Source organism: Cydia amplana, chromosome 6 (genome assembly GCF_948474715.1).
Source record: "Cydia amplana chromosome 6, ilCydAmpl1.1, whole genome shotgun sequence".
Taxonomy (NCBI): domain Eukaryota; kingdom Metazoa; phylum Arthropoda; class Insecta; order Lepidoptera; family Tortricidae; genus Cydia; species Cydia amplana.
In genome coordinates this window covers 3973751-4000926 of record NC_086074.1, presented here as the reverse complement: position 1 = coordinate 4000926, position 27176 = coordinate 3973751, and the positions used below count along the sequence as shown (strand labels likewise).

The following is a 27176-nucleotide window of genomic DNA, read 5'->3' as shown; positions in this document are numbered from 1 at the left end:
ATTTATAATTGACTACTTGGTAGTCCTACCTTCTAGAAGTAGACACCTACCTGCTAAGTAGTTCGCTCCAATAAATTCTGTATTCATTCAAATAAGTATTTAACGTTCTCTCTGTCATAAAACATACCATGTAAATGAAAATAAATGACATGTTTTAGCCATGGTCTCATCCGGCAGAGAGCACGAACGAAACTTGGCGTGCATATAGCAGTAACGTTTATAAGAGCAAATATTTTATAAATTTTCATGAAAACATATAGTTTTCAAATTATGCTTAGGCTATTATTAAGCTTATCCAGTCTTCTATTGTCTTAGTCCCTGACGTGGCGTGAAAAGTGGGGCATCGACTCAACATTACCGGAGTGGCAAGCCCCTGAGGTCCTGGAGAGGCACTTCCCGAGCGGCAGCACGGGCTTCGACAAAGAAGGATCGCCAGGTTCGGTGAACGTTCCAATTTCTTGATTGCCGAGGGCCAACCGAGAATATTTTTGAAGTGAAAACTTCATTAGCGGCGCTGTGCACTTTTTGAGGTGGGGAAAAAATGTTAAACTCGAGACAGCGTAAGACGGACACGTGACCTAATCGAAAAACTTACATGTAATGTCATTGAGTTTTTCTTTATTGATTTAAATGCCATCTAGTGAGTTTCGCTGTAACTGGTATTAATATAACTGGAGTACTAACAGTGATGTGCTTAGGGGTTTCAAGTAATTAACGCTAACGCTAGATGGCGTTAACCTCAATTACATATACCTAGTGCATTTTGTATTAGTCATTGAGTTTTCACTTCTGCCGGCACTCCCTGAGTGCAACCCGTTGTTTTTTGTTATCTCCCTCTCTATCGTTCGAATGTACAAAAGCAATAACAAAATACAGACATTTAGATGCTCGCGGTAGGCCCTCTGCGTGCCTAATGCCGATGTATAGTCGGACGGTTTCAAAATCGGGATCCACTTGAGACCTGACGATGAATGGCATTGTTACTCGTATCTTTTGTTAAACCAAACCGCTAATTACCTGTGCAAAATGAAATACAATAACAACAAAAGATTCTAAACAGATAACATCTTTAGATCTTTACCGCTTGAAGGATAGAGTTAAAATACAATAAATAAATAGCAAGTACTCGATATAGAACCTTTTGGATATTAAACATGAAACCTAAGTCTAAGTGTAAGGCCTGAGTGGACGCTCGAAGCGGAGCGTTCGGCGGGTCGTGCAGCGTGGCATCGGGCTCACAAGTAATTTGAGCAGCGTGCACTAAGGCCGCTACTTTACGCTTGCATTTGTTTAACATGCACGCCGCACGCCCCGCCCCGCTGCACGCCCAACTCGAGCGTCCACTCAGGCCTTACACTAACACCTGGGCGACCACAGCTCTAAATTTCAAAAGGTCCTATAGGTATCGAGTACTTGCTATTGTAATTCTAACTCTATTATTTTCTACCTGTTCCTTATAAACCCCTTGTACCCCGTACATAACCAAGTTACATAACTAGTAATGTGAAAGGACAAATAATTCCTATTCCAGAACTGGGTTTTGTAAAAGGAATTTTTATTTCCTGGTACAAAACTTAGGTCACGTGCCGGTAATGTAAAAGGAAAGAAAATTCCTACTACAGTACCCGGTTTTGGAGTAGGAACTTTAATTGCCTTGCACATAACCAACAACTAAAATATGTTAATAGGAATGGGATTTCCTGACGCATAAGCGAGTTATGTAACAGGATCTTAGCAATCTCATGTCTGTCCATTTAACTGTTTGGTCCGCATTAGTATAGATAAAACTTGTGCATTAATAAAATATAATATATGTTACACTGGTTTTCCTTTTTAATTTTAAATCTAATAAAAACCTAATAAAAAAAATCAGTATGAAATTGTATATTACGTATTATTTACGGGTACCTTACCTAAAAATGTGTACACAAATATATGTACATATTAGTACAATTTTTCTTGTAACCAATATTTGACGGCTGTCATTTCGATACTTATAACCTAAAACGCGAAAAATGTATTTAGATGATAGCTGTCAAATATTGGTTGTAAGAAAAACTGTACTGTAGTATATGTATACTTGGTCAACCAGATCTTGACAGTAGAAAAAGGCGGCAAATTTGAAAAATGTAGGCGCGAAGGGATATCGTCCCATAGAAAATTTGAATTTCGCGCCTTTTTTTACTGACAAGATTTGGTTGACCAGCTATATGTTCTATTGGTCAGTTACTTAAACATATTGTAGTACCTAATTATCCTGACTTGTGCGTCAGGAAATTCCATTCCTATTAACATTGCCAATTATATTGTAGTTGTTGGTTATGTGCGAGGCAACTAAAGTTCCTACTCCAAAACCGGGTACTGTAGTAGGAATTTTCTTTCCTTTTACATTACTGGCACGTGACCTAAGTTTTGTAACAGGAAATAAAAATTCCTTTTACAAAACCCAGTTCTGGAATAGGAATTATTTGTCCTTTCACATTACTAGTTATGTAACTTGGTTATGTACGGGGTACAAGGGTTATAAACTGATGTGTTTGACAGTAATAATAGTCCCATTCATGGGTCTGGACGTGTGGGGCCTGCTGCACTCTGTGTCGAAGACCGACGTCATCAGGATGATCCTCCGCCATCTTGAAAACTACCTGGCCATCGCACGCAAGCAGGCGGAGACGCGTGGGCCTCAGGCTCTTAAGGTTTGTAAGCGTCTCAATGGCGCACTGTTGGCCGAATTGACCATTTTTGCCCATTAACCATTACAAATTGAACCGTAAACTGTAACCGTCCGTTGCGGTTTACGGTTCAATTTGTACTGGGTAATGGTCAATTGCAATTAACGTTCGGCCAACACTGCAATGGCGTCTCATTCATCGGGACTATTATCGGTAGGAAGAATTGGTCACCTAAATTATAAAACCATAATTATTTACCAACAAATGATAAATAACCGTCCTAAAGGATATGGTGGATTTCCACCATATTTATGCGCTGTCTTCGGGTAAGTCTCGGTAGCTCAGTTGGCAGAGCGACGGACTAGTGATCCAAAGCCGCAAGTTCGTGTCTCGCCCGATTTTCCATGTCCATGTCCATGTCCATATGTTCTGATTTTGACCACGTAGTATTTAGCTACGATCAGGGCCGGATTAAGCATGTCGGGGCCCCTAGGCAGTGCAATGCTCGGGGCCCCCTTACAGTTAATTCTGCATACATAAGTTCAGTTATTCAGTACAGGGAAGTAAGTTTACGGTTTTAATTTCAACCTTCCGGTGTCGGTTGAGCCGATCCGAACATGCCGAACGATGTCTTTTTGGCTCTTGCGTGGACATAAAGGTTTTTTGTATTAGCTTTTGCCGATTCCTCCTTGCGTCCAGTGTGGGGAGAGCTCTTTTTTTCTCAATAAGTAGTTAAATATTTTGCGAGGCTGAACGGCGATTGTCCGACCATACGAGCCACATGATTAAAATTAACCTAATAATAAATGATTATTCATTAACCAGTCGAACTAGCATGTAAGTACTGGGTAAATCAGAAAAGCAATAAAAATCGCGAGCGCAGCGAGCGCGAAATTTTTCGTGAAAAAATTGTGAAAGCGTGTAAAAAAGGCTCGCATGAAACCCAGTGAGGCGAGCTTTCATGCGAGGTCAAAGCCGTGCTTCAGGATAAGCTCAGCTAGATCACAGACGCCAACCACTATATTAAAAAGCGAGACCGCAGGCCGAGCTTGGCGCAGCGAGGCCAAAGGCTAAGCTGAAGAAGAGATTTGGTAGACGAACCAAAAATTGAGGTAGAAAGTGAGGCTGAAGGTCGAGCTCAGCAATCTCCACATACTTAACAAGCCCGAAGCGTACTTATAACCAGCGAGGTGAGCTTTCATGCGAGGCAAAAGGCTAAGCTTCTGAAATCAATGTTTATATTTGTTAAAAAGCGACGCCGAAGGTCGAACTGTAAGAAAGCAGCGCTCTGATACGAACCAACCATCAAATGTTACTCAACAATAATATATGTGTCATACAAGAGTTACTCGGAGGGCCGAAGTTTCATTAATGAGGTTTTAGGCCCTCGGGAGCCTGAAATTCGAGCTTGATTTACAGACTTTAAAAGCTATAAAATAACATAATTTACATAATCATTTGATGATTGTGTGTTTGAGAAACTGATATTGGACATTAGGTATAAGTAGGTACCATAAAAAATTATTTATGAATTTTGGCCATATGAAACACATTTTTTTTGGCGCGCGCGGGGCCGCCGGGGCCCCCTAGCCGAGGCGGGGCCCCCTAGCTGAGGCGGGGCCCATAGGCAGTTGCCTACTCTGCCTTAGGGTTAATCCGGCCCTGGCTACGATGACTATTTTTGTTTGTTATTAAAGTAGGTACAGTTTTGTATACAAAATAGAGTCTGTGCGGAAAGAGAAGAGTCGTGGAATGTATGGGGCCTAATACTTGCTAATACATTCCACGACTCTTCTCTTTCCGAACAGACTCTATAAATGGTGGAAAATTTTGAACAATTTTAATGTATTAAAACCGTAGTTAAGTAAGTCATTGTTAAGTATAGGTAAGTGGTTTTTTTTGGTTTTTCTTTGCATAATTATTCATATAATTTAGATTTAGGTTTTTTAACATCAGACACAAACCTCTCCGTTGCAGCAACTTTTTATAAAAAAACTGCATCACGCAAACGACGCTTTACAATAAACTTTCACTGGCCCTAATGATCTTTGAGAACCACAGCGTTATGTTATGGCTGTTGTAAAAACTGCTTCTGAACGATGAACATTACGCCACAGTCTACAAAAGTTATTATGCGATCACTTGAAACCTGCGACATCAGTAACACTAATGGGATTTATAATGGCACCTTAATCTTCGAAATGTAGGTATAGTGATTGTCTAGTAACAGCGGTCGGCAACATTTTAGCAGCCAAGGGCCACATAGTAGTTAACAAAATTGACGTGGGCCGCACTTTGTTAATATTTGTGACTTTATCAGACGTCGTTTGTCAATATTACATACAAAATAGCCAGGGCCCCTATTCGACATGTACAACTGTCAGATTTCGCGTCATTTGAAATTCAACTGTTGAAGTTCATTTGAAGTTCATCAAGTGCTGAAGTTCATTTGGTACAAACAATAATTTAACAAAAAACAACTTTGTTTTATTATTACTTTAAGGTTTATAATGGTTTGGTTTGGTTGTCACCTAACTGTGGATTGCTAATGTCAAATTTTGACAAGTAATGATTCCAAATGTAGACTTTTTTCTCTATGACCTTCGGCTCCATCTTGGAGTTTTTGACGTGCGAAAGGGTAATTTATAGCAAAGAGTAAAACTTTTTTTTTTCAGTACGTAAGTTTACATGAATTAATGACATCTTGTGAGCGATAGACTAACGAATGCGCTGTAGGCGATGCGGCGGCGAGTAGTGGAACTTACGTGACAATTTCCATCAATCAAAAAGGGACTACATTGCTGATGGTCGATAAAGGCTATTAATAATTGAATTTTAACAGCAAGAATGCCTTATTGACAAGCGATCTTTTTGTTGAACCCACACCTACACGTCAAATAATGCTTGCTCCACACATTCTCCTATAAACGCTCAAAATCGTAAAAAAATGAAACAATTTACTCATCACCTCTCTCAACTCAAGCTGCCTATTTCTAAACCACGTTAATAAACCACAAGTTGTACCTTAACACATTTCGTAAACCACATATTCAGAAAAGTCCGTATTTTATTACTAAGTGGAACATGAATAGCTTGTATTACTTTTTTGGCATAAAAATAATCTAAATTAGTCAAAATATTTTGACTAAATATTGCGCTACTGCTACCTACTATATAGGTACCTACTACCTTAGTAACTTGGTAACTTTGTCAGTCACCAACTATTTTGATGCTACCTACAAAGAGCATCAAAATAGTTGGTGACTGACAGGTTAGGCTCCGGTCTTGGTAAGTAATATAATCAAATACAGTAGGTCATAAGACCTAACATTACTACCAAGACCTAAAAGTACCTATTGTTTAATATGTATCTACTCAGAGATGATTTTTAATTAAAGGAGATTAAATACATATATGTTATTCAACTACAAATAAAAAAATTAGATCTATTTCAGTTTACACATTTTTTTTCGTTTAATTTTAATAAAACATTAAAGTTTTTAAGCATTCAACTTTATTTAATTTTCTTCACTTTATTATTTTCTGATATTTAGGTAGGTATGGTGTTTCAGGTTGGTAACAGGAAATAAGAAAACCACACCTCTCCAAAAACTCTGCTGGTGATTCACATCTGTAAGTTTAAATATGAAACATGATAAAAACACTTAAATTAAAAACTTAATGTCTGGGAGACCGAGTTTTGCTCTGGAAACATATAATAACCCAAAAATGCGCGTTTTCCCAGAGATAAAACCTAGCTAGATCGATTTTGCGCCCCCGTAAACCTCCATATAGCAAATTTCATCTAAATCCGTTTAGAGCCGTTCCCGAGATCCCCGAAATATATATACATATAAATAAATAAATAAATATACAAGAATTGCTCGTTTAAAGGTATTAAAACTTATAAATAAATTATTAGCCCTAAATCCTGGTAGTGAGTGTAGTGACCTACCAAGTGCGGTAGGGTGCCCTTCTGCAGGCTGGCCGCTTGCCCCGCTGGATAAGAATGCTGATCCGCATCATCAAAAGCATACAGATATAAAGCGCTTTGACAGCTCCTCATAGAGGCAACGCGCGTTAGGCCGCACGCCATAAATCTAAGCTAAAGTCTTAAATTCGAGATCATGAACATGAAATATTGTTCGCTATAATATTAAAATCATAGGTATTAGACCTATGATTTTACTATTATAGCGAAAAGTTAGCAGGAGACGGCCGTGCCGTGGTCGTGATAGGTACAGCATGCGTGGACCAGACAAGCAAACCCTGAATTATGTCCCTACCTATTTTACTATACCTTTGTTCACCATTATGTTCACCTATGTATATTTGCTCTTCTTTCCAAGATAATCATCTTTTTCAAAATGTAACCCGTATAATCGGGCTGTATAATTGCCTCAATTTTTTTTACACAAAGTTGTATGTAATCTTAATTCGATAATTAATGATGTTTTACATATTTATCATATACTATTTTGCAAATTTTTCTTGGATATTACGTTGTTTATTTCGATTGACGATTACTATGACAGCGTTTTTTTTTTCTTTTTTGGCATTTACTACAGTAGCCAGTGTCATGTCGATATAAAAACACTTTAAAAATGGAAAGGTTGAGTCCTCAATACAGTGACATTATAACTCAAACAAGAACCATCCAAAGGGGGGTGGGGGGAAATTTCGTTATCTGCCTCTCTATCACTCTTGCATATACGAGCGAAATTTAATGGTGGCAGATAACGAAATTGGTATCGCGGCAGGCCCTCTTTAAACAAACCGCCTTGATTCATCAATGTTATATTTATTAGGAACAAACGTTGACTGCCGACTGTTCTATATATTATACTACTCTTTGCTGCCCACTTCTAGCGCTGGCGGTACACCGCGAAAATCAGTAAAATGCTGCAAATGGTGTTAAAGGTCTGAAAATCGGTACGATTGATCTTTAGGACATTTGAAACAATTTGACCCGAAGCGCCAACAAATAAAAAAAACGAGAGGAGTTATGACGTCATGTTTTTTTGTATGAAATAAAAAAAAATGTTTAGAAACCTATCGTGTATGGTATTAAACGAAAGGGCTTTCTGAGCCAATGCTAAAAATATATCACATAGTTACATTTCAGTCATTTTGTTTAAATTATAATAAAAATAGTTTTCAAAACATACCAAGTTTGGGCTTCTCCAGATACAATACCATAAATTTTTTTTGTAAAATATACCTCAAATTATCCCTAATATCCTCATATCTAACCCGAATAAAGCAATTTTGAAATTATTTACATTTAGGTTTTTTTTTTAATTTTTCAATTTTACAAAGTGTAATAATAGCCCTGCCGAATTACTCAATACGAGTAATAATGTCATTCGGGTAAAATAAGAGTATTGAAACTTGCTTTTTCTACTCCCGTACTTTTATTTGTCATTTAAAGGGTCGTGCACACACCTTTAAACCCCTAACTTATAGTTATCAACACAAGTCTTTAGTCTATTCCCCAAAAAAATATTTGTGCATACACGCAGTATCTTTTTGGCACTTTTACGATACTTCGTGTAATCACCACTTAAAAAATATTGTATGGAATACATTGTTTCCAATCTAATTTTAATTGTCATTTCTGACAGATGAGTAAACCATACACATGTTTTGGTTAATGGTACGATTATTTTCATCTTTATAGGGCTGTATCTCCTAAACCGTGCGTCGTAGCACAAAAATAATCAAATTTTCGTTCCCCTTTGAAATTCCTAAGTAATATTTAGAAAACACAAAAAACAAAAAAAAATAAAGATTTTTTTTATAGGGTTGTATCTTCTAAACCGTGCGTCGTAGCGCAAAAATATTAAAATGTTCATTCCTCTGTAAGAAACCCTAATTAATATTTAAAAAAAAACACAAAAAAGAGATTAAAAAACACAAAAAAGAAACTTTATAATGCTGTATCTCCTAAACCGTGCGTCGTAGCGCAAAAATAATCAAATTTTCGTTCCCCTTTAAGAAACCCTTAAGTAAGATTTAAAAAACACAAAAAAAGAAAAAAAAAAGAAAAAAAAAGAAAAAGAGGAAGAAAAATATTTATAGGGCTGTATCTCCTAAACCGTGCGTCGTAGCGCAAAAATAATAAAATTTTCGTTCCCCTTAAGAATCCCACGCACTGAACAACCTTGATAGGTTGGTTAGGTTTAGTGTAGTTGGTAGTATTGTTTCATGTCCTAATGTGATCATTAGGACATGAAACAATCATCATCATCCATTTTTATTATTATTTCATTGCATTTCAAAGTAAGTGCTTGGTCGTAGAAAAAGTATTGTATGCAACGTTGTTTAACTGAGTCAAAAAATACTAGTGGCGTCTTTATTAACAATTTTCGGTTGTTGTTTGTTGTTATTGTTACTCACGCCACTCGCCTTTTTTGACCTCTCTTAAACAACAGTTGCATAAAATACTATTACATGTTCCTTTGGTAATATCTAAGCTTTAAGTAAGAAAAAGTTCTGATGAGTGAGGGGTGGAGAACTCGGGAAAGGGGGGACGTTAAAGGTGAATTTTTTCGGTTAATTCTTTCTTAATTATTACATAGACAATTTTTACTACGACTTATAGATTCCGAGATATAAGCGACTTTCTGAAAAAAACCGTTATATATTAATTTTATGCTTTCTTTTTAAATATTTAATTGAGAGATTCATAGATCACACTATGTAAAATTGAAAAATAAAAAAAAACCTAAATGTATATAATTTCAAAATTGCTTTATTAGGGTTAGATATGAGGATATTAGGTATAAGATTAGAGGTATATTTTACAAAAAAAATTTTACCGTATTGTATCTGGAGAAACCCAAACTTAATTGGTATGTTTTGAAAATTATTTATATTATAATTAAAAAAAAAATACTGAAATGTAATGATGTGATATATGTTTGGAATCGGCTCAGAAAGCCCTTTCGTGTAATACCAAACACGATAGGTTTTTAAACAATATTTTTTTATTCCTTACAAAAAAAGATGACGTCATAACTCCTCTCGTTTTTTTAGGGTTCCGTAGCCAAATGGCAAAAAACGGAACCCTTATAGATTCGTCATGTCTGTCTGTCTGTCCGTCTGTCTGTCCGTCTGTCTGTCCGTCTGTCTGTCCGTCCGTATGTCACAGCCACTTTTCTCCGAAACTATAAGAACTATACTGTTGAAACTTGGTAAGTAGATGTATTCTGTGAACCGCATTAAGATTTTCACACAAAAATAGAAAAAAAAACAATAAATTTTTGGGGTTCCCCATACTTTGAACTGAAACTCAAAAATTTTTTTTTCATCAAACCCATACGTGTGGGGTATCTATGGATAGGTCTTCAAAAATGATATTGAGGTTTCTAATATCATTTTTTTCTAAACTGAATAGTTTGCGCGAGAGACACTTCCAAAGTGGTAAAATGTGTGTCCCCCCCCCCGTAACTTCTAAAATAAGAGAATGATAAAACTAAAAAAAATATATGATGTACATTACCATGTAAACTTCCACCGAAAATTGGTTTGAACGAGATCTAGTAAGTAGTTTTTTTTTATACGTCATAAATCGCCTAAATACGGAACCCTTCATGGGCGAGTCCGACTCGCACTTGGCCGCTTTTTTTTATTTGTTGGTGCTTCGGGTCAAATTGTTTCAAATGTTCTACAGATCAATCGTTCCGATTTTCATACCTTTAACATCATTTGCAGCATTTTACTGAATTTCTCGGTGTACCGCCAGCGCTATATAGGTATACTTGGTCAACCAGATCTTGACAGTAGAAAAAGGCGGCAATTTTGAAAAATGTAGGCGCGAAGGGAGATCGTCCCATGGAAGATTTGAATTTCGTGCCTTTTTTTACTGACAAGATTTGGTTGACCAGCTATATACATATTATACTACTCTTTGCCTACGCCTTTGTTTTAAACTTTTTTTTAACAAGTTTTCACAGACAATTAATAATTTGACATAGACACATCAAGGCGGTTTGTTTACAAAGGGGCCTATCGGGAAGTGCGAAAATCGAAACTCAGCTGTTTGCCTCTTTATCGCTCGAATATGCAAGAGTGATAGAGAGGTTAGATAACAAAATTTCTAATTTCTGACTGTATTTTTCTTTAAATATTTTCAAATATAATTAAGTTGCGTTGTTTTATCACAAAGTTAAAAAGACTTAAAAGACCACTGTCTGTATCATCACCATCAGATCAGCTCGATGGTAACCATAAAAATATTGTATTATATCACCCATATTACATATTATGTACTTATGTAAATTTTCAGCTTCATTGAACACCCGAGAAGTGGGTCAAATCTAGACACGCGGTAGCGTGTCCAGCCAAGTTCAAAGAAAAAGGAACTGGCGACGCAGCAACCGTGTGTAATATTACACGAACCATTTCGAGCTACTTTTGACCCCTTCACAACTTGAAACCTACTTAACCTACACACATGAAATTTGGCACATGTATTCAAGTCCCTTAGCTTGTTCAAAATACACTATTTCATAAACATAGCTCAAACAGTTATTGATAAATTAACCTTTAAAAACCGGCATTTTTGTGACTGACTGACATATAGATCAAAAACCTAACCCACTTCCAGGTGACCTAGAAACTTGAAATTTGGCATCAAGGTAGACTATTAGGTGTATATAGAAGGAAAAATGTGAAAATTGGAAATGATTGATATTTTGATGGAAAAAAATAATTAATACTTATAGACCAAAAACCTAACCCACTTCTAGATCACTTAGAAACTTGATATTTGGCATCAAAGTAGACTATTAGGTGCATATAGAAGGAAAAATGTGAAAACTGGAAATTATTGATATTTCGATGGAAAAAAAAATAATTAATACTTATAGACCAAAAACCTAACCCACTTCTAGATGAGTTAGAAACTTGATATTTGGCATCAAGGTAGACTATTAGGTGCATATAGAGGGAAAAATCTGAAAACTGGAAATTATTGATATATCGATGGAAAAAAAAAATACTTATAGACCAAAAACCTAACCCACTTCTAGATTACTTAGAAACTTGATATTTGGAATGAAAGTAGACTATAAGGCGTATACAAAAGAAAAAATGTGAAACTGAAACTTTTTGACAATTAACCGCGCGTTAGCGAGGGTCTCCTTTTCAGCTTAGGCAAACTGCTTTCATGATGAATACTATAGTAATTTCTGTACAAAAAGTAATGATATCCCAACAAAAACATAAATGTGAAATGAGAGCCAAGTTCAATATTGAGAATATGTGTCGTTGTTAACTCGCCGACAAAAGAATTGAGATCTATATGGGTGCCAAGTTCTGTGCTGTGTAGAAAATCCTGAAATTATAAAGGATTTGTCTTGGCTAGTTTTTACGTATAGGCATATAGGTAATATATATTTTTCTGTTAGTTTTTCAAAAACTTGGTTTGTTGTTAAAAACTAGCCAAGACAAATCCTTTATAATTTCAGGATTTTCTACACAGCACAGAACTTGGCACCCATATAGATCTCAATTCTTTTGTCGGCGAGTCAACAACGACACGTATTCTAAATATTGAACTTGGCTCTCATTTCACATTTATGTTTTTGTTGGGATCTAATTTGCATGATTTGATTGGAATCACATTGGAACAGACAGACAACCAACGGGACAGATGAAACTAAGTAAAAACTTGAAAAAATGTGGCTTTTTCAATTTCTATTGCAACTTCAGATGAAAACGGGGTCTCTATTGTTTCCCAGATAGTTTTAAGCCATAATGTATTGTTTGCTCGAATTTTCGTTAGTCATAATTCATTTGGTTCAGAAACGCGTCACTTTTCAGGATTGCCATAAAACAAATCTAACCTAACCTAACCTATCTATAGGATAACCTAACTAAAATCTTGAAATGTTAACGGTTTCAGTTTTATGAGTAATGATAATATGACAAACAATACATTATGACTTAAAACTTTATGGGAAACAACGGGACCCCATGAAAACGTCCTTATTGAAGCATAAGGACCCTTAATTTATGGAAAGCCACATATAACAACCAATTCGAGGCTACTAGGTGGCAAAATACGACTCAATACGAGTAGGTAGGTCAAATACACGAGAGTAAGGATTTATATTTGGCCAAATATTCTTGTGACAAAGTTATTCTTCCTCGCGTTATCTCGATTTTGCCACGGATCATGAGAACCTATTATTCGCTTGACAATTAATCCCAAGGATTGGCGTAGGCACTAGTTTTTCCGAAAGCAACTGCCATCTGACCTTCCAACCCAGAGGGTAAACTAGGCCTTATTGGGATCTGTTAGGCTGTTCAAGTTTAAAGTTACCTACTCGTAAGTCTCGTAACACAACATATAAGTTTCACATAACAAAATTACTTACATATACCTAAACATATTACTTTTCTAAAAAAAGGACTGAAATCTAGTGCTGCGAAGAAACGGTATTTTTGTTTGGCTTTTTTGTTGCTATTTTGGCATATGGATACATGGTAGAAGAAGTAAGTATGGAATCCTCCTCCGTTTTGCGTGGTCCGACGCACCTGGCCGGGTTTTCGCGATTTTCCGTCAATGTCTGTCAATACCTTATTTCTTACGAACACCTAAAATAATAAGTTTAAAATTAACCTCAATGTCTCCAGTTTGCTGTTCATTCAAACTGACAAAATCCAAATTTCTGAGGCAATATACGACCGCTGTCTTATATAAGCCATTAAAATTCATCATGAATAACCCCACGTTGCGTTGTTATAAATTTAATTAAATAAATAATTATTGTATTTAATTTATAACAACTAATTAGGCATAGCGTCCAATTTAGAATATGACACAGGCACTAGTTCTTACGAATTTTACCTTAATTTATTAATCAAAGGACCTGAGGTAAAAGTGAGAAGAGGTTAATAAGCAGATGCACCAGCTAGTCGCCGACGCTCCGCTTCCCCCGGGATTAGCCCTTAAGCCTGCACCTAACAGACTGGCTCATAGGGGGCTATGAGCTTGCTGTTGCGTCAATTTTCATTTTTAGAAAAAAAAACTAGTCTACTAACTACTAACAACACAATAAATGCTTATTTTGCCGCATTCTTCACTATCTCTCCCTATTTCACTGCCATCTAACCCAGAGGACAAAAATATAGCTTATTGTGGCTACTGGCTACTCCGTCTTCCTCATGACTCATGATATTTTACTTCACCATAAAGTAATTGGTGTAATATCAAATGATATTTTTCACACAAGTTACAAGAAGTTCATTGCTAAGAGCCGGGGTTAGGACCCACGACGATTGGTTTAAAATTTAAACTTTATATATAATTTGTTACCTAGTAATTATACTAAATCTGTTTTCTTTTTGACATTTAGTGGTATATGTATTGCTGTATGTTTATTGTCAAGTTTTTTTTAATTCTGGACAATTGTCATATATTCGTTTTCATGATAGATCTACACCAACGCAACTGCATGTCATGTTCTTGCGGTTTATTTTTATAACGCCAAGATCGAAATTTGACTGTTAACTCCATCTTGCGTCGAGTAGGGGAATCAAAAAACTATAGAAAATAGAAATGCAGTTTACTCTATGCCATAGAATCCCCTTTTAAATGTCATAAATCCAAACATGGCGGCCATACCAATAGACAACCAAGTCTAGCGATGAAATGATTTGTTTACATGAGATTCACTGACAGGTGACACACTTTACCTATTCGACAACCCATGATTGTTCAGATTCAAATGAACTTCAACATGCGACGTCAAAAGTGGCATGTCGAATAAGGCCCCAGGGAGGGGGGTTTAAGAAATGAACGAAGTGAGAATAGGATCACACGAGTGTTTTAATGCCTAATTATTTACAGTTACATAATATTTTTATATACAGGTGACAGTCCTGTTCGACCTGGAAGGCTTTAACATCCGCCAGTACGCGTGGAAACCGGCTGCAGAGATGGTCTTCACCCTACTGCAGCTGTACGAGGCCAACTACCCTGAGATACTCAAGTCCTGCTTCATTGTTAACGGTAAACATTTATTTATTTACTTACAGTCAGCAGCAGAAGTTGCTAAGCGGGCGACGTGTTCAAAATTACCTTGACACGCTCTTATATTTTCTTAACAATAAGGTCGCGTCAAGATCATTTTGAACACCTCGCACGCTTAGCAACTATTGCTGCTGACCGTACCTACCTACTACAAATATTTGACTACTAAGTATGAACCAATGCACCGAGTACCTAACTAATAAACATGGGTACCTAACAATTTAATCATCATAAGGCCTTTAACATCTTGACAGATGATTTATGCAGCGTCTGTATGCGAGGGACAATATAAGTAGGTAGGTAGTACGTTAGGGTATGCAATCTCGATCTCGCAATTTCGAGATCTCGCACGAATTTGCGAGATTCAATCTCGTTGACAGGGAATCTCGATTTATGTAATCTTGGTCGAGATCTTGATTAAAATTTTTGAGATCACGGCGTCCTGTTAAACACTGGATGGATTTGCCCTCGCGTTACCTAACACTTCGGTTCCATTACAGTCGCCAAGTACTGATTGAAAATTGCCCCAATTACTTATTATACATGTGGTACCTGAGCGTTTTCCAAAAAAAGTGTACATTTCATTCATGTCTTCAAAATATTGACTTCTTGGGCTCATTTTACTCAGAATCATTTTGTACATTCATGCCTCATACATAAAAAAATGTGTCCAAAAAATTCCTTTCCAGATCGTCACATTCTTGTATGAATTTTTTTTTATTTGTATGAACGTGACGCACTGGAAAAAAAAATTTTCGTACAAAATTTTGGGACACATTTTTTCATGTATGAGGCGTGAATATACAAATGATTCTGAGTAAAATGAGCCCAAGAAGTCAATATTTTGAAGACATGAATGAAATGTACACTTTTTTTGGAAAACGCTCACCTACAGGAAGTCTTGCTGTTCTGTCACCAATATCACCATACCGCAGGTTCAATAGATTACCCCTACACAAGTAAGTATCACCTCTATCTATCTATATCGCTCGACTCACGACTACTTAAGGATGCCTCACGTTAGACCGGGCCGTGTCCGGGCCGGAGCTTCCGGCGCTTCGTTTTCTATGGAAAGCATCAAGCAGTCACGTGATTCACTGTTAACATCCGTTTTTTTACAGTGAGAATTCCGTATCCATAGGTATAATACTTAGTCAATGGCAATAACAATTAAAGGAGACGATTATGTGAAGGGTGTGTGAGCATCCTGCTTTAGTTCTCAATCATTTACACAACTTTGTTGCGAGTGTAGGTAAACGTTAACGAGTTCCTTTAAAATAACAACCTTGAAGCGACCATGGTTTACATAGGTCGAACTGCATAAAATGTAGGTACCTACATAAATATTAACACTAGAGTGCTAAGTGCCTATCTTGTCACGTCTTGTAGCTAAATATTAGGTACTAAATACTTATGAATAGAAGATAAAACTGCAATCCAATTAGCACATATTCATTAAAATGTTATGTTTATTTAAATAACATTTTTTGATATTAAATTGTTTTTATCAATTAACACCTATCACGGTCATCCGACTACTATGTAGATAGAATACTCTTTATTGGCACACCTAGTTAAAAGATACAAAATAGAAGAAAAGAAACAATTAATTAAATGTAGAGGCAGGCAACAGGCGGTCTTATCGCTAAAGAGTATAAACTAGAGGTAGGTAATAGGTATTAGGTACCTACTAGACGATAGGTTAGGTACCTATTGTCTAGTAGGTACCTAGGTGGAGTGTAGAGTACAGACATTTGACGTTATTCTATTCGAAATATGTAACATATTGAGGAGGATTGCCTCACGGCGCCCCTCTCTACTGTCTACGACGCCCTAGGGTGCCGCGGCGCACAGATTAGGAAATCCCTAACCTAAGTACATACTTAGGTTAGGGATGGGACCAAACACATGTTTGGTCAAGTAAACAACAAGATCTCTCTTCGTTCCAGCCCCCAAAGTATTCTCCCTCGCATTCTCCGTGATCAAGAAGTTCATGCACGAGTACACCATCTCCAAGATCAAGATCTACGGAACAGACACCAAGAAATGGCAAGCACAAGTTCTAACGTTGATCGACAAAGACCAACTGCCGGTTCACTATGGCGGGACCGTGGTAGATGACAATGGGGATCCACGGTGTAGTCTTATTGTAAGTATCTAGAATTCTAGACTCTAGACTAGAGGTATCACCTAATGTTACTAAGTTAAACTAGGTAAAGTATAGGACACCATCTCCAAGATCAAGACTTAAGGTACAGACAACAAATAGTAGGTAGGCGCAAATTCTCACGCTGATCGACAAAGATCAACTAGCTGCCGGTTCACTATGGCGGGACCGTGGTAGATGACAATGGGGATCCACGGTGTAGTCTTATTGTAAGTATCTAAGTATCACGTAATGTTACTAAGTTAAACTAGTTAAAGTAAGGACACCATCTCCAGGATCAAGATCTACGGAACAGACACCAAGAAATCGCAAGCACAAGTTCTCACGTTGATCGACAAAGATCAACTGCCGGTTCACTATGGCGGGACCGTGGTAGATGACAATGGGGATCCGCGGTGTAGTCTTATTGTAAGTATCTAAGTATCACGTAATGTTACTAAGTTAAACTAGGTAAAGTATAGGACACCATCTCCAAGATCAAGACTTACGGTACAGACAACAAATAGTAGGTAGGCGCAAATTCTCACGCTGATCGACAAAGATCAACTAGCTGCCGGTTCACTATGGCGGGAGCGTTGTGGGTGACAATGGTTATTGTAAGTATCTAGAGGTATCACGTAATGTTACTAAGTTAAATAGTTAAAGTTAAGAAGCCCATCTTCAAGATCTACGGGACAAACACTAACTAATAGTAGGCACAAGTTCTCATGCTGATCGACAAATAGCAAAACTACCGGTGAACTATGGCGGGACCATTGTAGATGACAATGGAGATCCACGGTGTAATCTTATTGTGAGTAGACACATATAAGTATTGAGTTCAGAACGGGCAAGCAAACAGTGCCTTATTTATTTATTTATTTATTTATCGTATGGCATTTATTTTACACTGTTCATTCATGCATAGTTACATAGTTTATAATCTAAATCTACATTTTTCCAAGTAAGTAATGGCTGCTCTCGTTATGGTCTTAAAGTCTTCCACTGGGCCATCGTACTTTGTTAGTGGGCACTCCAGAACAGTGCCTTAAACGATACGACGACTTACTCACGACAGAGACAAGTTAATTCTCTTTGCTCACGATAAACGACAAAAGACAAGCTACGACCGCCATAGTGAACTGCCGTATGGTCCCGGGATCATTGTAGATGTAGATGACAATGGAGATACACGATAAGCACGACATATACATATAGACTTATTTTAAGTAGGTATACATTAGATAGATATGTTAACAATGAGAAAAACTTAAAAAAGAAATGATTTACTTAGTTTCATACAATTTCGATATGAGCTTTTGCTAAGCAAAAGAGACATTTGTGCTGTTTGATAATGTAAATTATCCAAGTCTAATACCAATATCTGTCTTCTTTTTTCAGGTGAAACCAGGAGGGAAGGTGCCGAAGAGTTGCTACTCGCGAAACACGACCGGAGACTCCGAAAAAGAGTTCAAAAGAGTCACCATCAAAACGGGGGAAAAACACGCCGTCGACATGCTGTGCGGGGAGGGGGAAAGCGTGCTTAAGTAAGTTCTGGGCTTAAGTCTCGCTTTAAGCAGCGGGCTCAGCACGGTTCCATTTTTGTCGACTGTCACTATGCCCGTCACTTTCGCATTTACATACTTGTTAGAGCGTGACAGGCATATGGTGACAAACGATAAAAATGCGACCGTGCTACTAGGGCAGGGGTTGGCTTAAGCCTCTCCCTCCCTTAAAAAATGAGAAAGCCTACTTTAAAGGAGGGGTCTCTGCAAACTTTTTGACCTGAGGACTCCGTTGTTTGGAGATCCCGGTATAGAGTATAGACTAATACAAAAAAAATATTGGGTAAACTATACTGTTAAAGTAGATGGCGCAGTAGATACGGGGCTACACGTTCACGTACGTTTATGATGATGTGTAAGGTACACAACAATAAGTAAGTTAGGTACACAACGTAAGTTAAACGTTGTTTACCTAACTTACTTTTTTCGGCAGAATAAATGAAAGAAATATTGGGCATTCGTGAACGTGCCGAAATAGAAATGAATCCTTTGAAACTAATTAAAATGGAACTGAGTTATCGTGGTTGGAAGCCTGTTAGCGTTTATCAGTCAATCGCATGTTCTCATATGGGTTTAATAATTGTTTTCTATAAAGATCTTGCCTTGACTGTCATTCTAAATTTTAACCACAGACTTGTAATTGTCGCTCGCGCTTGACAGACAGCTGAAGTGTGCGAAAAGGAAGCCCTCGCGTATATGAACATCGCATGAGTGCGAAAGAGTCAGACTACAAATGAGAAAACGTGACCATTTTGGAGTTTGACAACGGCCGCGGACGGCCAAGAGCGTATCACCGTAATTTTCAATTTGAAAAATATACACAAATTCGGAAGAAAACTATTTGATTAAGTAATACAATGAAGATAGTGTCTTGTAGTGTACCGGATTTCAGTGTCACGGGGCCAAATAAACCTAGCAAATACTCATTTCAGAGGAATTATTATATTCCGAGCGAAATTTTTTTGACGATATTTTGTCAAATTAACAGCATAAAAAGTGTAAGAAGCCGGTTTATACAGTTAATTATAAGTTTTTCTTCCTTCGTGTGCTAATATTTTATCATATTACTCAATAATTTAAGATATTTTGTGTAAAAACATAAACTGTTACTTTACGCTAGGGCTTGACAAAATGTTCATCAGATGACAGTATCGCTAACTTGTCGGTATATTAATAGCTATGTAATAATTTCTTCACAAGACATCATTAAGATATTAACCTTTATAACCGACTTCAAATAATAACGATTGTAATACCTTTTTGAAGGTGCATATGTTTAGCAGTAACTTCACTTTCCAACACAGTAAGAGTTAGACTAAGATAAGTCTGTAACGATTTTGATAGCACACGGAGTTCAAGTGTTATTTATACGTCATAATGTCGTAAATTTTAACGTTTGAAAAAAAAACCGGCCAAGTGCGAGTCGGACTCGCGTTTCAAGGGTTCCGTACATTAAGTCCGACTCACGCTTGACCACATTTCTGATAGGTTTTCCTGTCATCTATAGGTAAAGAACTATTTTGTGTATTTTTTTCAAAATTTTAGACCCTGTAGTTTCGAAGATAAGGGGGGGGGGGGGATGGTCATTATTTGCCTATTTTCTTGAATAACTGCGAAACTATTTAATCTAAAATTATAAAAAATATATTTTGAGATTCTTACAATGAGCTCTTTCATCTGATATGTAACACGATATAGTTTGAAAAAACTTTATTTTTTAATTTTCTCATTTACCTCCCAAAAATGGCCTCCATATTTAAAATTCATTTGTTTACGTTACACGTCCATCTTTGGGTCATAAACTTACATATGTGTGCAAATTTCAACTTAATTGGTCCAGTAGTTTCGGAGAAAATAGGCTGTGATAGACGGACGGACAGACAGATAGACAGACGCATGAGTCGAATTTAAACTGTTGTGAGACATGCTAACATTGAATAATTTTACGGTTTAGACTCACTTGTTTTAAGTCACTCGCGCGACATGTTTCGGAGAGCCTAGGTCTCCTTTCTCAAGCACTAACAACAGCGCGCGCAGCGTGCGACGCAGCGTGCCGCAGTACGCGATACACGGCCGTCGTGAACGCTGCTCGCACTGTTAGTGCTTGAGAAAGGAGACCTAGGCTCTCCGAAACATGTCGCGCGAGTGACTTAAAACAAGTGACTTTAAGACGCATGAGTGATCCTATTAGGGTTCCGTTTTTTCCTTTTGAGGTACGGAACCCTAAAAACGGTAATTTACAAACAAACAAACAAATTTACAAACTTATAACTAGGTAAATATAAAAATTAAGGGTAGGTATATAATTATATGCTATTAGGCCATAGGTACCCGGCTAAATATACCTAGTACGCTGCTGGCGTTTCCTCTTTGCACCGCTAGCGAAATACGCTGGATAATACGTTTAAAATAACACATTTGAAAAAGTTGTCGATAAAGCAACCAAACACCGACAGATTATTAATATGTTGTAACATGACATCACTATTTTTGATCTCACATAGACAATTTACGCACACACTTGCATTTCATTTTTGGTCGCACTTTTGAAGATTGACAGTTGTTCTTGTCTATTCTAATTCTATGATTTTAACATGCTTTTCCAATTGTTTTCAAATGTTTAAAATTAAAATTACTGTAAACCACCTGTTTATTATACAGTGTGTAAGTCCAATACGGGCAATAAATTAAATCAGATATAGAATTTACCCGTCTAATCATGAATTAAGAAGTTTTTTTAAGTTACACTTAATTATGACCCCGTAATTATTTATTTTTCACATGTACCGAGCAGCAATGTACTGCAAACATTAAGAAACATAATATGGCATGACATTACGAGATAAGAGCTTTTTATTGTAACTGCCAACAAGCGTTGACAGTTACTTTAAAAAGCTCGTATTCCGTAACTTGTGTGGTGTATTACATTGCGGGCCGAATTATTTTGTATGGTTAAAATTTTCATTGCATTTCTAAGTCAAATCTATCTCAATATACTTTTTAGATCCTATGCTAACAACAGTTTAAATATTCGCCCGTATTGGATTTACACACTGTATAACGTCTACTTTAAGCTACAATTTGTGGAAGAGCGGTGTTCTCTTAACACAAGTATTTAAAATACTTAAAAAGAGGCACCGGATCAAATATTGTAATTTAAATTAAGTTAACGAATAAATCATTTTTTTTTATTTTTTTTTTCCAGGTGGGAAGCAGGTGTGGATCACCACGAGATCAAGTTTGTGATCAAGCGGAAAGACGAGGAAGGTGCCGAGAGTGTTGTCTACGGTCCCAAGAAGATTGCCGAGGGGCCAGTGGATGTCGGCATTATGCCTATCACTGGGCCTGCAACTTGTAAGTATACTTCATCTTAAAAGACCAAAGGAGAAGAGCAATGTAAGGTGAACTGGCAGTTTGTGCCTGTCGACCACTGACGCCTGCTACTCTTGATGACCTTGCCTATACAGGGTGCTTCCTGTAACAGGAGCAATAAATTAAACTAAAGGCTGTACTCCTTAAACTGACCAACATTTGTTCAGCAACTTTTGAAAATAACTCATGTTTTGATTTTTATTACACTTTAAAGTTTATTCTAAGACGCAATGTATTGCAAATTTTCTTATGTTTAAAGCGTGACAAGCAATGTCAAACACACTGATGTCAGCGTACATTGAAGGCAATATTTATTTTGTATGAAAAAGAGGAAGTCTAAAGGATTCATAATTTTTAAAAGTTGCTGAACAAATGTTGGTCAGTTTGAGGAGTACAGCCTTTAGTTTAATTTATTGCTCCTGTTACAGGAAGCACCCTGTATATGTATAGTGTATCAAAGGACTGTTCCATTTCAAACATAGACAGAGAGATTCATACTATCTTTGTCTTACACTAGTACTAGCACCCAAAAGAAAAGGATGAGTATAGTTTTTTTGGTTCCTGTTTACTGACAAGATTTGGTTGACCAGCTATGGGTACCTAGGTACCATAGACTAGGAATCCTCTAGACGGACTTTAGAGCAATTCTTTCATGAAACCGATGCTGCCAAAAATACGGGGGTGCGGGGGGACGAGGTGAGCGAATCCCGTGCCGTGATTGGTCCGTTCAAAGACACGGACCAATCATGGCACGGGATTGACTCGAAGATGGAGTAAAACTACCGTATAAGTGGCAGAGGGGGTAGCGTTACTATGCTCAGTCTAGAGGATGTCTTGTCTGTGTTAGGTACCTACATAAAGTCTACACTGTAGCAGGGATCGGATACCGGTATTTTTCGTATGGGAACGAAAACGGTATTTTTTCGTTATTTCATTTCTAATTGGACAATCGAATAATACGAAGTCGTTACCTAAACACACAACTGAGTCCTACATTTCGAGTATAAAATAATTTGAAAAATATGGTTATTTCGAAGTTTTCGCTAAAAACCGGTTCCGATCCCTGCACCGTAGACTCCATTGTCGCCCACAATGGTCCCGCTATTGTGAACAGGCAGTTGGTCTGCAGATCAGTCTCAGTGGCAGTGTTGGCTGAAAGTTAATGCAAATTGAAAATGCTGGCCATTAACCATTATAAATTGAATCGTAAACTATAATCGTCCGATACGGTTTAAGGTTCAATTTATAATGGTTAATGGCCAACATTTTCAATTCGCATTAACTTTCGGCCAACACTGCTCAGTGGAGTCTCAAAAATATCAAAATATAAACACCAAATCTTCTTATTGCTTTATCGACTGGTGACTGGTGGTGACAAAGGACCTTTTTGAATTATTGACCATTCAAGCTTTCAAGTTTCAAGGCGTCAAATGTGACATTTAAAACGACACGAGAAGAATTAAGCATTGATTCGAAATCCTCTGAAACTTATATTCGTTGATTATTTTATGTTACAGATTCAGTGATATTCGACAACAAGAGCTCCTTCCTAAGAAGCAAGAAGGTATTTTATCACGTCATCGTGTCCGTGCCCGAGCGAGATCTCAACATGAACGTCGAGCCCGACGACGATAAATAACCTGAACCATAGACAAAATAGACTGTAGGATAATTGCATTGTGATACTTTTTAACTGATAAATAGATTTTGCATTCATTTCATGGCAGGATGGCAGGTCAATCACGTCACCATTGCATGCGATTTACGTTACATTGCGGCATTTGATTGATCGATTGAATTCGTAGCACCTAAAGTCATTTTTTTTATTCGGTAGACTAAAATGACATTTCATATTATGAAATGTTATTTTATGTTCATATTATGAAATGTCATTTTAGTCTACCGAATAAAAAAACAGACTTTACTTAGGCGGCAATTATTTAAATCGCATGCAATTTGTTGCAATGTGAGTATAGCCTTTAAAAACCGCCTAAATTTGCTTTGTTAAATTAAATTCGCTCAATTGTTTAAAATGAACGAAATGAACCCGTGCAATCATGCCTAAATGACTTTTGTACTGCAAAAATTGATCTCTAATGTTCACATTTCTTATGATAGATAGACTATGATTTTATTTTGACTATTATTGAGTTTTTTGTTTGATTGTTTATTTTGCTACGTAGCTACATAAAGTTTCTGTGATAAATTGGATACGTGCAGCGTGCACTACTGCTCCAATTAGGGTAAATTATCCAATTATTGGCACAGATAAATAACTAAGTACAGTAATTGTTTTTTTTTTGTGAGTACACTAAGTCGAATCACCACATTTAAATTGCGATACATTGTTAGTTCGCTCTGTTGCTTTCTGTTACAGACAAATGTTAATATTATGAAGTTGTTTTGCGTAGAGACATGGGCGTCGACCATATATTATTATATGTTCTGTATTTTGAATGGTTAGCGAGAAAAAAGTATGCTAATATGTTTGCAATCGAATGTAAAAGCTGAAAAATTGCATACGCACGTTATGCATCAATTCCATTCATAATGTGGGTATGCACTCTTGCAGCTGTGTGTACCTATACCTAACTAAAGAAATAAACGACATTATTATAATATAAAGTAATATTTAAGGGTATTCATGGTTGACATTTTTATACATGGTTAAATTAAACAAAATACTTTTATAGATCTGACTTTTATTGAGATATTTTTTACAAGTTTTTTATTTAATTAATAGTGTCGATCAGAGTTGAATAAATTGCCAGTTATATTTGAGTCTAAATGAGTCATCCAAAAAACGTCCTTGAATTTTTTTATTTTCATTTGGGACTCGAGGGGTAGGTAATTGCAATCAAAATGTATTTAGGTACCTATTGCAAATGCCCTGCATAGTTAACTTGGTCCGACACCTTACTTAAATAACGGACTCTAATGATAAAATTGATAAAGTGACTGATAACACAAACGCACTGGCCCAATAGGGAATATTACGCGAAACTCTGCGTAGGGGGCGCCACTCCCACAATCAGTCACAACTCACAATCTAGGGTCTAAGGGTCTACCGCAAACGAGAGAGTCTACATTTTGTTATCTAACCTCTCTATCACTCTTGCATATTCGAACGATAAAGTTAGTTGAGTTTCGATTTCGCGTTTCCCGGTAGGCCCTTTGTAAACAAACCGCCTTGATGTATCAATGTCATATTAATTTATTGTCTGTGAAAACTTGTCAAAAACAGTTTAAGGCATAGTATGTATAAGTTACTCTATGGTTTACTAAAGGCGCTAGTGCTGCACTCTGGCGGCAAAACATTGCAGTATAATACTTCCTATGAAGCTGCTTGTTCATTTTATGAAAAATTAAGAAGTTATAAGTACTCCAAATAACTTCCGTAAATTCTCGGGGTCATTCAGCTCGGTTTCCTCCAGTCTGTCTGCCTGCCACTTCAACAGCGTTGGAATGCGACGGATCTTCGACCGTGGGTCTGTCCTGAACACGCACTGAGGATCCCTGTAGCTGTAAAATATGTGTTACGAAAACAAGCGAAGTTTAAAAAAAACAACGGGTTGCACTCGGGGAGTGCCGGCAGAAGTGAAAACTCAATGACTAGTGCAAAATGCACTATGTATAATTAAAGTTAACGCCATCTAGCGTTAGCGTTAATTACTTGAAACCCCTAAGCACATCACTGTTAGTACTCGAGTTATATTAATACCAGTTAGAGCGAAACTCACTAGACGGCATTTAAATCAATAAAGAAAAACTCAATGACATTACATGTAACGTCATTGAGTTTTTCTTTATTAATTTAAATGCATTAAATGCCATCTAAATGAGTGGCCATCTAAATCCTACGGTCACGTGATCGTCTTACGCTGTCTCGAGTTTAACATTTTTTCCCCACCTCAAAAAGTGCACAGCGCCGCTAAAGTAGTTTTCACTTCAACAATGTTAGACAACTACAATTGGGGCACTAAAATCATCGTAGTTTTAGCTGACAGATAGGTACTTTTGAACTCGAACTGTAGAGATAAATCCCTATTTGGAAAAGTATTCCAGGGTATAGGATGACTCACGTTGTCACGTTGACCGGGCCGGATCTTTCATACTCATACTCATATTTTATTAATAATATAAATTACAGGTCAGGCTTACATGACTAATCTACATTGTAGGTAGATAAATACACAATTTTTTCGACGCGGCGCTTACTTTTCTATGACAGATGACAGGTGATCACGTGATACTTTCCATAGAAAACGAACCGCTGGAAGCTCCGGCCCGAACCCGGCCCGGTTTAACGTGAGTCATGCATGTATATAGGCGCCATAATGTGCAGTTTCATTCTCTACTATTGATGCCAATTTGTACCTTAGGGCTTTGCAATAAGGTTTACAAAATGTCAGTTAGCTGTGTGGACGGTGGTACCTTGAAATCCAACCAGAATCTCTTTCGCTTGATTAGATCGAGAGCAGAGATATAGGTAAGTACAGTCACCACACGGTATTGTTACGCCATTTAGGGTCCTAGCTAAATTGGTTGTTCCATTTCTTACGGTATGGAATGTCCAATTTAGCTAGAACCCTAAATGGCTTAACAATCACGGAGCGTGACTAACGCAAGAATAACATACGTCTCTTTCGATCTCTTTGCCCACAACTATTTACGTATACTTTACGAAGCAGATTGGGGATCCTAGTATTTAGAGTCTGTGCGGAAAGAGAAGAGTCGTGGAATGTATTGGGCCCCATACATTCCACGACTCTTCTCTTTCCGAACAGACCCTAACATGACATTACCGAGAAGCGGTTTACCTATAATTGTTAAAAAAAACTTACAATTCTCTTTCGCCGCAGTCTACATGCACAAAAATCAGCTCCTTTTTAACTTCGCGCAGAAAGGCCCGCACTATTGGCTCCGCTATAAAAAAACATGCACGTCTTAGTATTGTTGTAGGTGTCTCAATTCTCAAGCCGTATTTGATAGTTTACGTACAGGTTTGTACAAATAGCGTTTCAAGTCTACCTTCTTATTTGCTTGTCACTTATAGGTACAGGTTTTTTTTACTCGGCCACAATGGGGAAATCCAAAGTTTCTAAATCATCTTTGGTAATCAATCACATACGTGTTCCTGGCAGTGAATACTTAAGTAGAGGTATCGAAGCATTCGAAGAAAAAATGTATACAGCTGTACCTATTGATATAATAAAAAAACTTACCGACAACGCAATCAGGACACCAGCTCGTACCATCAGGCAGCTTAGAATCAAAGTAGAAATACACCGGCGGCCCTCGAGGGTCTATATTATCTATATACTTTACGAAGTCCTCAAAACCTTTTATAGACACCTTGGCTACCATTTTGCACAACC

General features: G+C 37.2%; 2 protein-coding genes across 2 annotated transcripts in view; one reads left to right on the top strand and one right to left on the bottom strand.

The window, feature by feature from the left end:
- Positions 1–23509, top strand: part of LOC134648642 (SEC14-like protein 2) — a 40715-nt gene extending 17206 nt beyond the window's left edge. Inside the window, exons 4-10 of the mRNA XM_063503131.1 lie at positions 316–436; positions 2545–2696; positions 14556–14694; positions 16665–16864; positions 18263–18408; positions 21632–21780; positions 23316–23509. Coding sequence (XP_063359201.1) covers positions 316–436; positions 2545–2696; positions 14556–14694; positions 16665–16864; positions 18263–18408; positions 21632–21780; positions 23316–23437 — 1029 coding nt within the window. The 3' untranslated portion in view covers positions 23438–23509. The remainder of the gene's footprint in view (positions 1–315; positions 437–2544; positions 2697–14555; positions 14695–16664; positions 16865–18262; positions 18409–21631; positions 21781–23315) is intronic.
- A 1654-nt stretch (positions 23510–25163) lies between these two features.
- On the bottom strand, positions 25164–27166 carry LOC134649122 (thioredoxin domain-containing protein 17-like). The gene is made up of 3 exons (XM_063503838.1): positions 27024–27166; positions 26643–26724; positions 25164–25320 (listed from the first exon to the last, which is right to left on the bottom strand). The coding sequence occupies exons 1-3, from the start codon at positions 27163–27165 to the stop codon at positions 25164–25166; spliced, it is 381 nt and encodes a 126-aa protein (XP_063359908.1). The 5' UTR covers position 27166.
- Between the last annotated feature and the right edge of the window lie 10 nt (positions 27167–27176).

Excerpts from the sequence above, each read along its gene's own strand:
- LOC134649122 (XM_063503838.1), bottom strand. The coding sequence starts at position 27,165 with ATGGTAGCCAAGGTGTCTATAAAAGGTTTTGAGGACTTCGTAAAGTAT. Across the intron at positions 26,725-27,023 it reads GTGTCCTGATTGCGTTGTCG|CGGAGCCAATAGTGCGGGCC; the intron begins GTAAGTTTTTTT and ends GTTTTTTTATAG. Across the intron at positions 25,321-26,642 it reads GACTGCGGCGAAAGAGAATT|CTACAGGGATCCTCAGTGCG; the intron begins GTAAGTTTTTTT and ends CATATTTTACAG.